General features: G+C 60.5%; 3 protein-coding genes across 3 annotated transcripts; 1 reads left to right on the top strand and 2 right to left on the bottom strand.

Moving 5' to 3' along the window:
- Positions 1-421: 421 nt before the first annotated feature.
- Positions 422-3,028, top strand: VTJ83DRAFT_2160 (uncharacterized protein; the record flags this gene model as incomplete). Its single annotated transcript, XM_071008400.1, has 5 exons — positions 422-488; positions 931-1,023; positions 1,197-2,033; positions 2,097-2,549; positions 2,610-3,028. The coding sequence occupies 5 exons, from the start codon at positions 422-424 to the stop codon at positions 3,026-3,028; spliced, it is 1,869 nt and encodes a 622-aa protein (XP_070868700.1).
- A 1,629-nt stretch (positions 3,029-4,657) lies between these two features.
- On the bottom strand, positions 4,658-5,960 carry VTJ83DRAFT_2159 (uncharacterized protein; the record flags this gene model as incomplete). Its single annotated transcript, XM_071008398.1, has 4 exons — positions 4,658-5,184; positions 5,287-5,405; positions 5,466-5,599; positions 5,670-5,960. 4 exons carry the CDS (start codon positions 5,958-5,960, stop codon positions 4,658-4,660), a joined length of 1,071 nt encoding a protein of 356 aa, XP_070868699.1.
- A 1,185-nt stretch (positions 5,961-7,145) lies between these two features.
- Positions 7,146-8,825, bottom strand: VTJ83DRAFT_2158 (uncharacterized protein; the record flags this gene model as incomplete). Its single annotated transcript, XM_071008397.1, has 1 exon — positions 7,146-8,825. One exon carries the CDS (start codon positions 8,823-8,825, stop codon positions 7,146-7,148), a length of 1,680 nt encoding a protein of 559 aa, XP_070868698.1.
- Positions 8,826-14,635: the final 5,810 nt, after the last annotated feature.

Below are 14,635 nucleotides of genomic sequence, written 5' to 3'. Positions count from 1 at the left end.
CCCGACTCTTCGCCTCCTGTTTTGCTTCTTTTCTATCTTTTGTGCATTCGATCGGCACCTCGGCCAACCTGGCAGCCTGCCGCCCGTTGGTTTGAAAACCTGTCGCGCCAACCAGATGCACGCAAAGCAACATTCCTCTCTGCAACCATCCCAGTTATCCCGGTCGCAGCGTTCCCAGAGCTCCCAGCATTCCCGGCATTCCCCAGCATCTTGGGCCTGGGTTCTGGGAGAAGCTTTGACGTTTTGACGATTTCTACCTGCTCCGTCTGCACAATCTGGCACATCCTTGCGCCGCCCTTGTCGCCCTTGTCGCCGCTCCTCCACTCTCAGCCCCCCGCCGTTCGGTGCAGTACCGACCCAACTATATCAAGACACGTCGTGTCGCAAAGACCCAGCGGCGTGTTCGACGTCGCCGGTCCTCATGTACGCTGCTGCACAGCCAAACGGCGCCGATAGTGCAACGATCAATCCCGCCGCGCTCAATACAGGTACGTCATCGCCCTATCGTCTTGTTTGCCTTGGTGGTGTTCATTTTCTTCGTTTTCGGCTTGTCCCTGCCATCCCTCGGTCGCTCAAGCCGCCGTATCGCGATCGCATGCACGCGACCGCGTTCCCCTCCCACCTTCCCCCTCCTCCCTCCTCCTCCTCCCCCCCTCACATCACCGAACCGCATGAGCCGATCCTCGGCCGGCGCAACACCACCCGCGATCAGCCCCTCCCATCCATCTCAGCCCCCCCCCCCCCCCCTTTTCTTCTCCCATAAACACCTCCCATCACCTGCGCTTGCAAGACACCGCGGCGCCTCCTCAGACTCCCATGCGCATCATGTTTCGTCGTGGAGCTCGCGCTGCAGACCCTGCACGCGGCCTCGTCTTCGGCGCCATGCTCGCCCGCGACGCATCCGATGATGCTGACATGAATTGCGACCAGACCCCATAAATTCCACCTCTCGAGGTATCAAGCGAGGCCGTTCTCCCGAAGACTTCGAAAACGCCGGCCCATCAGACTTGGTGGGTGATGACGGTGCGTCCATGTTTTGTTTCTCTTTGCGGAGCCGTGGACGTCACGGCGATGCCCAGCTTTCACCCTCATTCACGACGTTACATTCCCCGGTCGCCGTGCGACCACACCCCACCGCGCCCGCGCACTGTCTCAGGCGCGACCACGAGCTAACTTTGCTCTGCGCGCATTCCCAGGCGGCGATAAGTCAAGAAAACGCGGTAGACCTATGAAACCCAGGACATCCAGCGCCGACGCGGGTGTCGTAGTACCCATGCCGCCCACTCCCCAGACCCTCCCACCGCAGACGCCCCAGAGCCAGAACGCGGCCCTGCCGGCGCAGACTCCCTCCACCTATACCGCCTCGCAAGCTTCGCCGTCCAAGCCGACACCGACCAAGTCGACCCTCAAGGCCCTTCCGACGGTGCGCGACCACACCACGGATCAGCTGGGCCCTGGCGGCGACGAGTACCTCCCACGCGAACATGATGAGGCTGGAGAAAAGAAGGTTTTGCCCAATGGCCAACTGACGGGAGGCCGCGAGTACCGCTGCCGCACCTTTCACGTTCCGAACCGCGGAGACAAGCTTTTCATGCTCGCCACCGAATGCGCACGCGTCCTCGGGTACCGCGACTCGTACCTGCTGTTCAACAAGAACCGGTCGCTGTACAAGATCATCGCCAGCCAGCAAGAAAAGGACGATCTCGTCGCGCAGGAGATCCTCCCTTTCTCGTACCGCTCGCGCCAGATCGCCATCGTCACGGCCCGGAGCATGTTCCGCCAGTTCGGCAGCCGCGTCATTGTGAACGGGAGGCGAGTTCGCGACGACTATTGGGAGACCAAGGCCCGGAAGCAGGGGTTCACCGAGGCTGATCCGGCCGGCGAAAAGCGGCCAGGAGCGTCCCGGGCCCGAGCCGAGGCTGAAGCGGCGAGCCACAACGCGTCGATGCTCGGCGGGCCCCACGGCGAGATCGTCTACAGCACGAACCCCGGCCAGTTCGGAGGTGCGGCCCAGCCACAGCTTGTCCAACCAGGTATGCTTGGGGCACCGCCGTCCGGATCCTTGGCCAGAATGCCCATGATAACACTAGGTTCAGACTATCATGACAGCACGCGGAGCCGCGACTACTCCCTCATCAAGACGGTGCCGCGCCAGGAGATTACGGGGCCCCCGTATCAAGATCGGATCCAGCCCACGCCCATCACGGAGTTGCACGCCCAGGCCCACCACGCCGCCGAGTTCAGCCGGACCATCAACCAGCAGCGAGACATGCGGAACGACTACATGCAGAGCATCTGGCGAAAGCCGCATGAGCAACCCCCGGCGCCCGCGCTGAACCAGCCCGTCACCTCTACCGATGCCTCGGCCGTCCCGTCGAGCCGTCCCGGCGCCGGATCCCACAGCGTAGCCACCAGCGGTCCGGGCGCCAACCCGGGCCTCCAGCAGTCTAGCATGGTTCCCAACCACCAGAGCCCCATGATGATGCCCGCCGCCCCCTACTCGCAGTCGGTCCACTCCCAGAACGCCTCCGGCCAGAGCACGCTCAGAGGTATGGCCCACGACCCAGTTCAAGGCAAGACATCGAGACCAACCGCGTATGCGTCGTCAGGCTCGTCGACCACCCTGCCGCAGGCCACGTCCCAAAACTACAGCTATACCCCAAGCCAGATGTGGCCTCCGACGCCTCAAACCCCGCAGCACGGCTACTCGGCCTACACGGCCCACTCGCAGCCCTCGCCTCACCATCCGCAGCAGTCCCCAGGAGGCCCGCAGGCCGGCATGCGCCACTCGAGCAGCTCGAGCGCCGCTGGCACCACGGGAACCATGCCGTACTCGCCCATGCCTGGCATCGGCCAGGGCTATGGCGTCGCTGCGGGCGGGCCGACCGGTGCCGCCCAGGGAATGTACCCGCCCGATCAGACGCCGCGTCAGTACATGCACCAGAGCCCGCAACCACCGGCTGTTACGCAGGGTTGGTCGCAGCAGGCCCAGGCGCCGACGCAGTGGTGGACGAACCAGGCTCAGTAGGCGCGTGCGGGTCACGAGCAGATCGTAGAGATTGGCGCGTGATGCAGGAATGCCTCGGTTGTTGGTGATTTATGGGCCTGCTCCGCCAGGCAGACATCCATATGGTTCTCACTTGGTCGTTTGATACCCCGTGTGTTTCTCTTCTGGCAGGCGGGCCTCGGTTTTTTTTTTTTTCTTATCTTTTTTCCCCTTTTCCTTGTTCCGGTTGTTTTCGTTCTGTTGAGTTTTCATTTCTTGGAGGAGGATTTGCTTTGGATCGGGGAGGGTTCAAGACAGATTGGTGGTGGATTTGCTTGGGTACGCTGAGATGAAGATTGGTTTCGGGGGAAGGATGTGGCTGGAGAAGCCGTGATGTGGCGAGAGAGGAGTTTTGGGGAACAGACCAACCGTTTTCTTCCTAGAACCCCAAGCAGGTTGTTTACGGTCTCTTGTGATATCGTTTGGCTCGCGTTTTACCTTGGTCTCCTATCTCTCTCTCTCTCTCTCTCGCGCGCGCGCTGTGTTTGGGTTCCCGGCCTGCCGTCTTGGCTGGATTCGTGTGCGTGTTGGTTTGGGCTGCTTTATCACTTCGTTGGTCTTGCTTTGATTTCCCCTTTCCTTGCCATTCATTCGGTCAATAACAGGGTAGGGGGGTTTCTCGGAGGCAACTGGCTGGGCTTGGTTGGATTGAGATTTGGGAGCTGCGGGGTTTCTGGCTGCTGGTGGAATTTTGTTTGTGCCCTGCTTCTAATTACTCTCGTGCCGTTGTGTTATGTGTGCTTCCTGGCGCCGTTACGTGTGTTGTGGTTCTTCCTTGAGCGTGGACGCGCCTGGTTGCGTTTTGGCTGTGAAGTTTGGCTTGAGATACTACTGCTTGGTTTCAACATGCTCAGGCTTCTCTCGCCTCTCCCAGCAAGCCCTGGTCCGATTGCTCTGGCGTGGTTTGTCCTCGTCCTGTTTTGTTCACCTCTTTGCATGGGTAGGCTGGCAGGACGCCTCCAGGTCGGTGGGAGGGATTCTCGTTACCCGATGCCAGCGTGGGTGGGAGAGCTTGGCTGGACGAGGTGAGGGAATGGACACGTGCTGTCAGCCCAGCTGCTGCAAGGCACATGATTCCAGGGGATTTTTCTCATGGTCGCTTTCGCTCTCCTGCCATCCGTCCCTTGGTATTTGGACATATCGACTGGTTGTGTTTCACGGCCCGTCGTCAACGATTGCTCAATGTCGAGACTGCTGGCGTCGCCGATGTTGGGAAACGAGCCCCGTCCTATCCTCCGGCTTTTGGCAGAGAGGAAGGAAAGCATGGCCGATGATGTGCTTTGCCACGAGGTGGGACAGGGCCACCAGAGGTTTCTAGTGGCAAACAAGTTGTGTCGTGTCGACGTGGATGGGAACGACTCGCCCCTCGTGAGGCTCTCATCCATGATGCAAAATCCACACGCAAGGTGTGGGTGTATACCTATTGAACGGATGACGCTCCCCGGCACGGGCAAGCAGGCAGACCGCCACCGCCGCGCTCTGTTCCCTGCTTCCATCTTCGATGCTCCCGTTTCTGGGCACCGGTGGTATTGTTGTTCTAACAGCGGCAGCAACAACAACAGCAGCAGCATAACCCCGTTCTCCTTTCCCCCCAACGCCCTGTACACTTTACTAATCACTGTCTTCATCCAACGCTTCATCCTCATCCTCCCTCTCCTCCCTCTCTTCCAGCTCATCCCTCTCCTCGTCCTCCTCCTCTTCTTCCTCCTCCTCCTCGTCCTCCTCTTCCTCTTCCTCTTCCTCCTCCTCTTCTTCCTCGTCCTCCTCGGGTACCGTCTCCGCATCGGAAACGTCTTCCTCCCCGCCCTCCTCTTCCCCATCAACCTGCATCCTGGACCCCTCCTCCGGGTTCAGCCTCGCCTTCTTGGTCGCCCTGCCCGCCGCTTGTCCGGAGCTTGCGCCGGACCGCGCTGCTCCGCCGCTCGTTGTTGCCGCCGCCGCCACCGCCGCCGTCGTGGCTTGGCCGTCGCCATCTCCGCCCGCGCTGACCATGGATGCGTCGGCCGCCGCGCTGGTGTTGGCGTCGGCGAGCTGGCTTGCGTCGCCGGTCTCGTCGCCGCCGGATTTGGCGGCTCGTTTGGCGGCGGCGACCTTTTTGCGGTAGGTGGAGCGTTTGGAGGATTGGATTTCGTGGAATTCTGGACGGGAGAGAGGCAGGAGGGTTAGTGAGCGAGCAGGCCTCGCGTGGGGTGGAAGCGGGGGAGGGGGGGGGGGGGGTAATAGAAGAGCAGGTCACGTACTGCTAAACTCGGCCTCGACGCGCTCGCGCATGAAGCCGTACTCGATGCTGTCTAGGGCGTTGAAGACGTCGGAGGGCATGATGGTCTTCTTATTGGCCCCGACGGTGAACTCGTTGGCGCTGTCCTTGTCGTCAGCTCTCTCTGGTCTTCGGGGAGAAGAGAGGGGGGGGGATCCCTACGCATTCGCCAGGTGGTTGATAAATACCGTGGCACTTTTGGTCAGGGCTAGGATGGCGTTGGCCTGAATTTGCGTGTTTTGTGGTAGCACCCCCTTCGCCAGACGGGTGATGATGGATTTCGGCAGGGCGAGGTCCTGGCGGGGGGATGTATATGTATCAGTTTCGAGGGGCCTTTTAATATTGGGCGTTAGACGCAATGCGTACCTCGATGGTCACGGTATCCTTCTCTTTTTCCTTCTCTTTCTCCTTCTCCTTGTCCTTGTCCTTCGCGCCATCCTTTTCTTTTTCTTTCTCCTTTTCCTTCTCCTTCTTGTCTCCTGACGGTTGCTGCGTCGTGCTTTGGGTTGGAGGGTCTGGCGCTGCGGTCGACTTGGCCGTCGCCGTGGCTGGCGCTGGAGCGGGCGCGTCGGTGGTCATGGCGGTGTCGTCATCGGCGAGCACGAGCCGGCCCGTAGATACGTCGCTCTTGCGAGCGTCGCTTTTCCGCGACGGCATGGTGGCGGTGGTGTAGAGAGGGTTCGGGAGAGAGAGAGAGAGGCGGGGGGGGGGGGGGGGGGTTGGATTCGGTGTTCCTTGGGTTTACGCTCCCCGAGAGTTTCTCGGTTCTGAAATGCGCTGGGCTCTGAAATGCCAACAGAATAGCGGTATATGATGCGCAATCCTGGTCCGATTGGCGGCGTGCTCAATCAATGGGAGCGGTCAGGTCGGGTCGGGAAATGTGGAGAAGTGATGTTGAAGTTCAAGGCCCAAGAATTGAAATTGAGTGGTTGTGGCGCGTCGCGCTGAATCGACGCGTTAACATTAATGGATGGATGGCTTGGCCAAAGGGTGGGGGGGGGGGGGGGGGTCACTTCAGACTGGCACGCTGCAATGTCACTTACATCGCTGGAGGACATCACTATTACACAGTAGACGTTACTTACGCTGAACCTCGCACCAACAACACCTTTCCCTCCACTGTACATGAACATGCTGAAAAAAAAAAAGAAACACTAGGTGCCTGGATTTTATCGACTTGGCAGTTCTTTTCAACTGCAGACATGATCCATTCAAGTTCAAGTCTCATGTTGACTGCCGTGGCCGAGTTGGCCACATGCAGCAATCCTTGGGTCTACTGATATAGGCATGCCACAGTACTTGGTATAGTGAGATGACATTGGCATCGTTCCGTCCGTCCCTTAGCATCGCCCATCGGTCGTCACATAAACCTCATGCTCTCCGAAACGAGGTCCTACCAGAGTAGTGCAATGCTTTGGAAATGATCTTTGTCGGTCCAAGGAAATTCAGGCCGTCCAGGCCAGCAATTGGGAAGCAAGCCTGTCTTCCCCTACCTATCCTACACAACAAGATCCCATGTAAACCGGGGTATATCCACCACCGCCACACCTCTTCATCATCGCTCATCGCTCATCGCTCATCGCAGATACTCATCACCTCATCCTTCGCTCTCGTAAATCCATATCCTAACCGTCCTCATCCGCCTCGCTTCAAGGTTCATCCAACCTTCTTTCTCCAGGGGGTATCGTGTAAATATGCTAATCACCACCAAAAAACCCCAAACACCTAGCAAGAAGATAAAAATAGAACAAGATGAAAAAAAAAAAAAAAAATACATGAAACGACGGTGCATAAAACACCTCCTCCCCAATGCTAAAACGCCAAACTAGCGCCAAGGGCATCTCACCCAATGGCCCTCCCAATCCCATCGCTCCCTTTCCTCCGCGGCGGCGGCGGCCACAAGCCGCCGGGGCTCACCAAGGCGTCGTCCTCCAAGGACAGCCTCGGCGGGATCGACGACGACGAGCCCACGCGCGAGTGGCCGCTGCTGCCGGCGCTGCTGCTGCTCGCACCAGCGCCGTCGCCGCCGCCCGCCCGCGGGGCGCTCGAGCTCCGGGGCGTCCGGCCGCTGCTCCCCTGCCGCGCGTGCCGGCTCGGGTGGTACGCCTGGTCGTGCGAGTACCGCGGCGCGAGATCCACCTCGGACCGGGACCCTCCTCTTCCTCCTCCTCCTCCTCCTCCTCCTCCTCCTAGGCCCAGGCCCGCGCTACTCGGGCCGCCGCCCGAGAAGAAGTAGGAAGGGTAGTCGCCGGCGAAGCTGCGGGCGCTGCTCCGCGAGCTCCGCGTCCTCGCGTGCTGCCGGTAGCCCTGCCCCCCGCGGGAGCCAAAGGAGGCCAGGCTCAGGGGCGGCGGCTTGGACAGCCGGGACAGCCCTCGCCGGTGGCCGGGGGACGGCAGGATGAAGGGGTCGTCTCCGGGGACGGTCTCGTCGGTGAGGCCCGCGCGGGAGTTGGGGGCGCGGGCTTGGATCGGGGTTTGCGGCAGGGCCTTGTCAAAGCTGGTTTTGCGGCTGCCGTTGCCGCCGCCGCCGCCGCCGCTGCTGTGGTAGCGGTGGTGGGCTTGGTGAAAGGAGCGCCGGGATTCGGCGTCGGTGGAGTAGCGGCCTGCCGCCGCCGCTGTTGTTGCTGTGGTGGAGGAGGGGGTGGTGGTGGTGTGGATGGGAGTGTTGTAAATGATGACGCTGGGCGGTTTTTTCACGGAGCTGACGGAGGAGAGGATTTTGGTGTGCTGTCGCGGCGACGGTTTGCCACGGCCGCCCGTTTCCTTTTGCAGGGCGCCGTCGGCCTCGACGTCCGTGTCCCCCGGGAACATTGGGAGGCCGGCCTCGTGGGCCTTGGCGGCGCGGGGCGATTTCCAGCGCTCAATCTCATCATCATCGACGGGCGAGGCGCCGCGCTTCAGGAAGGGCAGCTTCGTCTGCAGCCGCCTCCGCCGCCGGCAAAACAAGACGACCGCCACCGCCACGACCAGCACGAACGCCGAGATGGTGGAGCCCAGGACAATGGCGAGCGTCCGGTTGTCGTACCCAGCTGCCGAGTCGGAGCCGTCGCCGGATGGCGGTGACTCGGCCGGGCTCGACGGTTCCGCAAGGGCGGTGCTGGGCGCGGACATGGCGTCGGTTGGCGTTGCGGGAGCCTCTAGGGTGCTCGAAAACGAAGAGACGCCAACCCCGGCATCGGTCTTGGAGGATGATGCGGGCGTGCCGGTGGACAGAGATGCCAAGTCGGGGGCTGAAGACGTTTCGGAGAGCCTGGTCGAGGTCGAGGTGGGTGAGCTCACGCTGGTCTGGCCTGGGCCCGAGGACGTTAGCGTCGTTATCGTGATGGTCGCTTCGGTGCTCGGCCTGAGCCACGGCGTGAACATCCACTGTCTCGGTTGCACCGCGGCCGGCCGGGCTTGGCCGTCACCGCCGCTGCGCCCCCGGATCCGAGAGGTTGACGGCTGCGCCTCCACCGCTCCTCCCAGCAGCGCCGCCGCCGCCGCCGAGAGGGCTATCGGCGCTAAAGCTCCGAGCCGGGCCATGGTGCATCCCGAGAAAGAGCCTGTGCCGGGTGTCCAAGGTTGAGGGTTCAGGCGTCCGGAGAGCGCATGTTTAGTGCAGGCGAGCCATCGGGGAGGGCTGGAGCGCAGCTACGCAGGTGTCTCGTCCGGTGGGCAAGGGGTGGAAACGGGCGAAGCACAGATATGCGAGAGAAGCTTCAACAAGGAGGATAGGGTACCAACGTTGAACGCCCAAAGCCGCCTCGGCGGAGAAGCTGGCGAGAGCGAGTGAATAAGAAGGGGGCCGCAGCCAAAGCTACCCGATCTTGCCCTCAAGTCGGCCAGTCTGGGCCACAGCGGCCTCAAGCCGGGAAGAACCCAACCAGGAACAAAGGGAACGAGGGACAATAAGAAGGGATTTAAACGGCGGAGCTCAACCAAGAGCTGTCCCGTCCAAGGTCCTGAAAGCGGCAGGTGGGAAGAAAGCCTTTTCTCGCCTTTGCAGAATATGGGGATGGTATATGAGGGGAGGGGGGGGGGAGGTCACACCGCAGGTGGGTGTGGAGAGCGAGGTGGTACCTGATGGAGGGACCGAGGGAGGCGTGTGTATACGTATGTATCGTGGGTGTGGGGGGCGTGTGGTGCGTGTGTGTGCCCTGCCGGCCCCAATGGATGTTGTAAAAATATCCTCCGATGGGCGAACCGGCAGAGATATACCGGATTGCGGACGGTGTGTGCTAGCCTGTTCCGGGGTCCTCTGATATTTCGACACTACCTATCCATCCGAACAACCCACGATCCACCATGGAACGGCTGGGTTGGCGGCGGCGGCGGCATGGGCAGCCCCCCCCCCCCCCCCCCTCCCCATGCAAGACCCGTGCCTCCACCGGAATGAAGCAACTCGGCGGGATGGACGTGGACGTGTGCTTGCCTGCTTGCCGTTTGGGTGTGAATGAGGGCGTGCGCGTGAGTGTCTCACTCTGCAAACCACACTCGCGCTAGTGGATGCATGCTCTAGCCTCTTTACACAGCAGGCTCGAAGACGCATCCAGACGCGCACACGCACACACACACACACACACACACACACACACACACACACTCTCTCTCTCTCTCTCTCTCTCATGCATGCAAAGCGAGGCCGAAAGAGAGCCATGCATTCAACCGGAAAGGATGAGGTGGATGAGGTGACGATCGGATCCGGCGCAGGGAATGCGCTGGCAACGGTCGTTGCCAATCGAGCCGTCGGGCCCGCGATGCGGGCTTTCTGTCATGGAGCCGCAAAGCGGCAGACGAGAAGCGTGAAACGTGCCTCGACCGGGGTAGAGGTGAATCGAAATCCCACGGCGGGCGCAGGATTGGCCTGGGGCCGGGCTTGCGCCAGGAAAGATGTGAAAGAGCTTGCAGATGTGGCGGGAGCTTGGCGGCCCCGGGCAGTTCGGTCGATTCCAGCCCTGGCCCTGGTCCTCCGTTTGGCAGGGGGGAGCAGAAAACAGGGACCAGGGGTCGACGCCGTGAGGGAACGAACCGCCAAGGGCTCAGCAGGCTCGCCTCGTGGTGGGCGGGCGATTCCGCGAAAGGAAAAGAAAAGAGAGAGAAATTGAAAGGTGACATCCGCCACGCGTGACATGCACCTGGATGGAGTTGTGTGCTACGTACATGTACACTCTGGGTAGTTAGTGGGTTGTATGTACATACGCAGTACATACGTACTCCCTATAGTACGCACATGTTCCCCCGTTCATGTCAAGCTTCCATGATCCGCAGAAGCAAGAATCATCGCAAATGACAGCATGTCTGTACATACACAGTATGCACCGGACGTAGCATGGAGCCGTTGGGGGGGGGAGAGGGGAGGGGAGGGGAGGGTGAGCTTCGGACGGACAAGCTGCAGACCCTCCCGCTCTCTCTCTCCCTCTATCTCTCTCTCTCTCTCTCTCTTTCGCTCGCTTTCTCTCACGCTCCCTCTCATCCCCCACCTCACCTCACCTTCACCCATATTCATCCAAAGTGTGAACAGGTACATGCCGTGAAGCACAGGGAAAGCCCCTCGGCCGTCTGGACCCAGTCCACGTTGATCCCGGCCCCAAACAACTCAAACAAGCCAGCGATCGCCAGAAACCGGGAGAATCATTTGTCATGCGCATCAAGAGGGACGGGGCCTGCGACGAGGAAGCCTGCTTCTCTGCGTGGTGGACCGCGGCGGACGGGCCGGACAGGCTCGGGGAGCGGTGAGGGAGGCGTTTCAACGCCCAGCGCCGGCCAGCCAGTCGGAGCAAGAGATCCAGCCGTTCTGTTGGTTTCCTGTTCCTGAAACCACGAGAGAAGAGGAGCGAGGGGCACACGCAAGAGCCAACGTCTCCACCATGCCCATGTGGCAGCGGCGGATGATTGGCTCGTGCGTCGGGGACGCTTCACTTCGCGGTGTGTTGGCCAAGATGTCAGGTCAGGAACCCCCCGACAAAAAGCTGGGCCGGGCCGCAACCTGCAACACGACGCGCTGGGGACGGGCAGCCAACCAAAAGCGGCCAATCACAGAAGCCTCTCTGTCCAGCCAATCACCACATCAGCCCTGCGTTTGGACAGACGCAGCCCAGCGTCTTGCACAGTAGCTAACACAACACCACCGTCGCATCGCCAAAAGAGGCTTCCGTTCCAAACGACGGCCCTCTCTCCACGTGCAGACGCAGGCGCAGGACGCTAACGCCAACACGAGCATTCTTCACCCTTCACCTGAGGTATTTTGGTCGTCAGTTTGTACGTATGTACCTAGTATACGGTCGCGTAAGGTAGCGTGGATTCCTATTTGCCCACATCGGAGAGAGGGGGATCCGCTGCACCTCATCCCGGACATCCATCGCAACCATGGCCCGCATCGGGTCAAGCGCCCCGTGCGGCGCGACATCACCTTCCGCAACGGAATCGCCCTGCGCTTAGCATCGACTCTGTGTGGCCGCGCAGCCGCCGGCAACGACACGCGCGCAGGCGCCAGCCGAGCAGGCACAGACGCTGAAACACGTCCGTTCGCCAGCCAGCCGCGCATGCTCGAATCCCGAGAGAGGAAGAGAGAGATGGTTAGAATCGAGGTGGTAGGTGGGTAAGCAGTTGGTGGATTGCCCGACAAGCAAGCCATCTCTCCCTCGGATCCCGTCGCTACTGCTATGTGCGTCCTCTCTCGGCCGTCTGATCTCGGGCTTCAGAGGCATCGAGTTCCCCAGAAAGATGGGCCGGCGATCGACGCCTGCCCTGCCCCTCACCGCCCCCTCCACCCCGCGGTGTCAAGGGGGAAGATCGAGACTCGCTGGTTTCATCTGAACAACGTCCAGCCGGGCTGATTCACTCAAAGACCCAAATCCCCAGCCTAGCCCAAGGGTTTGTACTATATGTCCTGGTTACCTACCTTGGGGACCTATAGCAGACACGGCCCCAAGTCTCGAACATGGATCTCACCGTCCCACCCGCCACGGGTCATCTAGATGGCCGACCACCCAACATCGGACACGGAACCTTCTAACGCTGGCGGTCTCAAGAGCCCTTCCCAGCCCTCGTCTTTACAAACGCCCGTCTCTTTCATGTCTCCGCCTCCGGCTGATGTTTGTCCTGCCCTAGGTAGGTACCTAGGTACACCACGCCGAGCCGGGCTCGCTTCCTCCACTGCCTTGCATACCTTAGCTTGCTGTGCATGGCATCCTGCCCGGACACGGCACAGGTGCCGCAGCGGCACATCCCCTCCCCCTCCGTCTTTTCTCGCCTGCACGGTCAGCATTGCGTAGAGCCAAGGCTGTCCGTTGGGTTCTAGCTTCACGCTTCGGTTGCAGAAGCCAGGCCGAGAAACATGACATCGCCAATCAGCGGCCTCCATACCTGGTTTTGTGTTTTGGTTTTTTTTTGTGTGTGTGTATGTGTTTTGGCCTGGCTAAAACGCGACCGTCAGCATCCTTCTTTTCCTCCCCACCACTCCCGACGTGTGTTTCTCGATCCTCGACGTCGCGTCTCGACTTTCGGATTTTTCTTCCCCGCCTCCTCCTCCCCCTCTCCCGCCTCCTGACGCTTCATAGCCACTCCCGCATAGCCCAGCTGCCCTACCTAAGCACCTACCTACCTACCTACCTACCGACTCCTTGTGCCGCCCCCCTCCCTCCACCATGACGTGGCCAGGAATGTAAAGCCTGTTCGATCTGCCGGGGAAAACCAATGAGTGTGGTCGATTTCCAGGTAGGCCCAGCAGAGCTGCTAACCCCCCCCTTCCTCCTCCCCTTCCCAACCCCACACACCTACAGTAGCATCCCCGATTCCCTCCTCCCTCCCCCTACCCTACCGGAGATCTTCGACCTTCGTCCATTCATTCACAGGCACATCTGTCCCATCATTGGTTCACCGGGCGGGGTTGTTCGTCATGCTGGTGGCCATTTCTTACCCCCCCCCCCCCGGCTCCCTTTCCCCCTCCCCTTTCTACCCGAACCTACACCAGTATAGTATGTACTGCGTAGAGTCCTCCTGCTTTTGGGGTGGGACGAAGGTTGAGTCTCCAATCAAGGAGCTGATCTGGACGGGATGCGGAATGGGCTGAAACCAAGCCCCGATGGTGCGTGACTGTGTAGGGAGTTCTATACGGCTCCGCATACGTAGTAGTATACCACGGTATATTTTTTGTGTATCTGTGTGTGTGTATGTGAGTGAGTGTGTGTGTGCACAGGAATAGTGCGTGGAATGCATGGCTCGTCTTACGGCGTAGGCTCACCGGAATCGGCATCATGTCGTTGCGTCGTGGCGGCCGTCGCCGGATTTGGCCGCGAATGGCGCGCATGTCTCACTCGCTCACTCTTTGGCAGACCAGTGTCGCGGTTCACCGGTTGGGCTCTGGAAAGCTGTGGCTATCGTCGCCAACACACACACACACACAAGGCTTTGCTTTTTTTATTATTTACACATTGTAAATTCTCACAGCTGGAACATCTGGTCACCCAGATCGTCATCGGGCGTCACATTCCTGCCCCGACCCCCCCCTTCCTTTTCCCCCGGTCAGGCTGTATGATGGCCTCGTCATGGCTGGCGACTGGCTTCGATGTCTCGGTAAGAAGTAGAGGCCATGTCGGCGTCCCGAGACGGGCGTCTCCCCACCCAAGCGCACGGGCGAAGCGAAGCTTCGTACGTACAAGGTATCGACTCGAAACCGAGACCCAGATCGGAGTTCTCGGTTCTGCCCTGCCATCCCGTCCAAGCGAGCCCTTGTTCATGCGCAACGTGTTTGGTTTTGGGGGGTGGGGGAAGGTTATTAGTGTGTGCCCCACGGGCTCCGCGGCATTTGTCAACCTCTGGGGTCTTATAGATGGTGTCTAGCACTACTACTACGACTCTATCACCAAAGCTGGCGGCGGCGCACGCACGCAACCAACTTGCGACATCTTGGCTCCGGCGGTCCACCGTCTCCTCGGACGTAGGAACGAATGAGAAGGTTGGGAATGGGTCGTGAGACGGGGAAGTGACTTGGCTCGGGAGCGACGGGCGAGGTCCAAAACTCGCTCACTCCAAAAGCGTGAGGCACGATACACACCAACCTCACGGACGGGTCTCCTGTGGGCAACCCTGTCCTGGCTGGCTGGCTGGCTGACCTTGCGGTCTCTCTGGTATGCTGCCGCCGCGTTGCGCACAAGAGCGAGACGTTACAACAGCGGAGGCGTGTCTCGGTAGTGGGGGACGAATGTGAGACAGGTTTTCAAACCCAGCCTTCCGGTATCTGAGGTTTCATGATGATGACGAGAACCTGGTGCGGCTGACTTCTGGCGCCCTTGAGCCAGGACGAGACGGGCCGTCGGGCCCGACGAACGGAGGTTGCTTTGTAACAGCAAGCT

Source organism: Remersonia thermophila, chromosome 2, assembly GCF_042764415.1.
Source record: "Remersonia thermophila strain ATCC 22073 chromosome 2, whole genome shotgun sequence".
Taxonomy (NCBI): Eukaryota; Fungi; Ascomycota; class Sordariomycetes; order Sordariales; family Chaetomiaceae; genus Remersonia; species Remersonia thermophila.
Note: the sequence above shows the minus strand (reverse complement) of the source record. Positions and strands in the feature narration are given on the sequence as shown.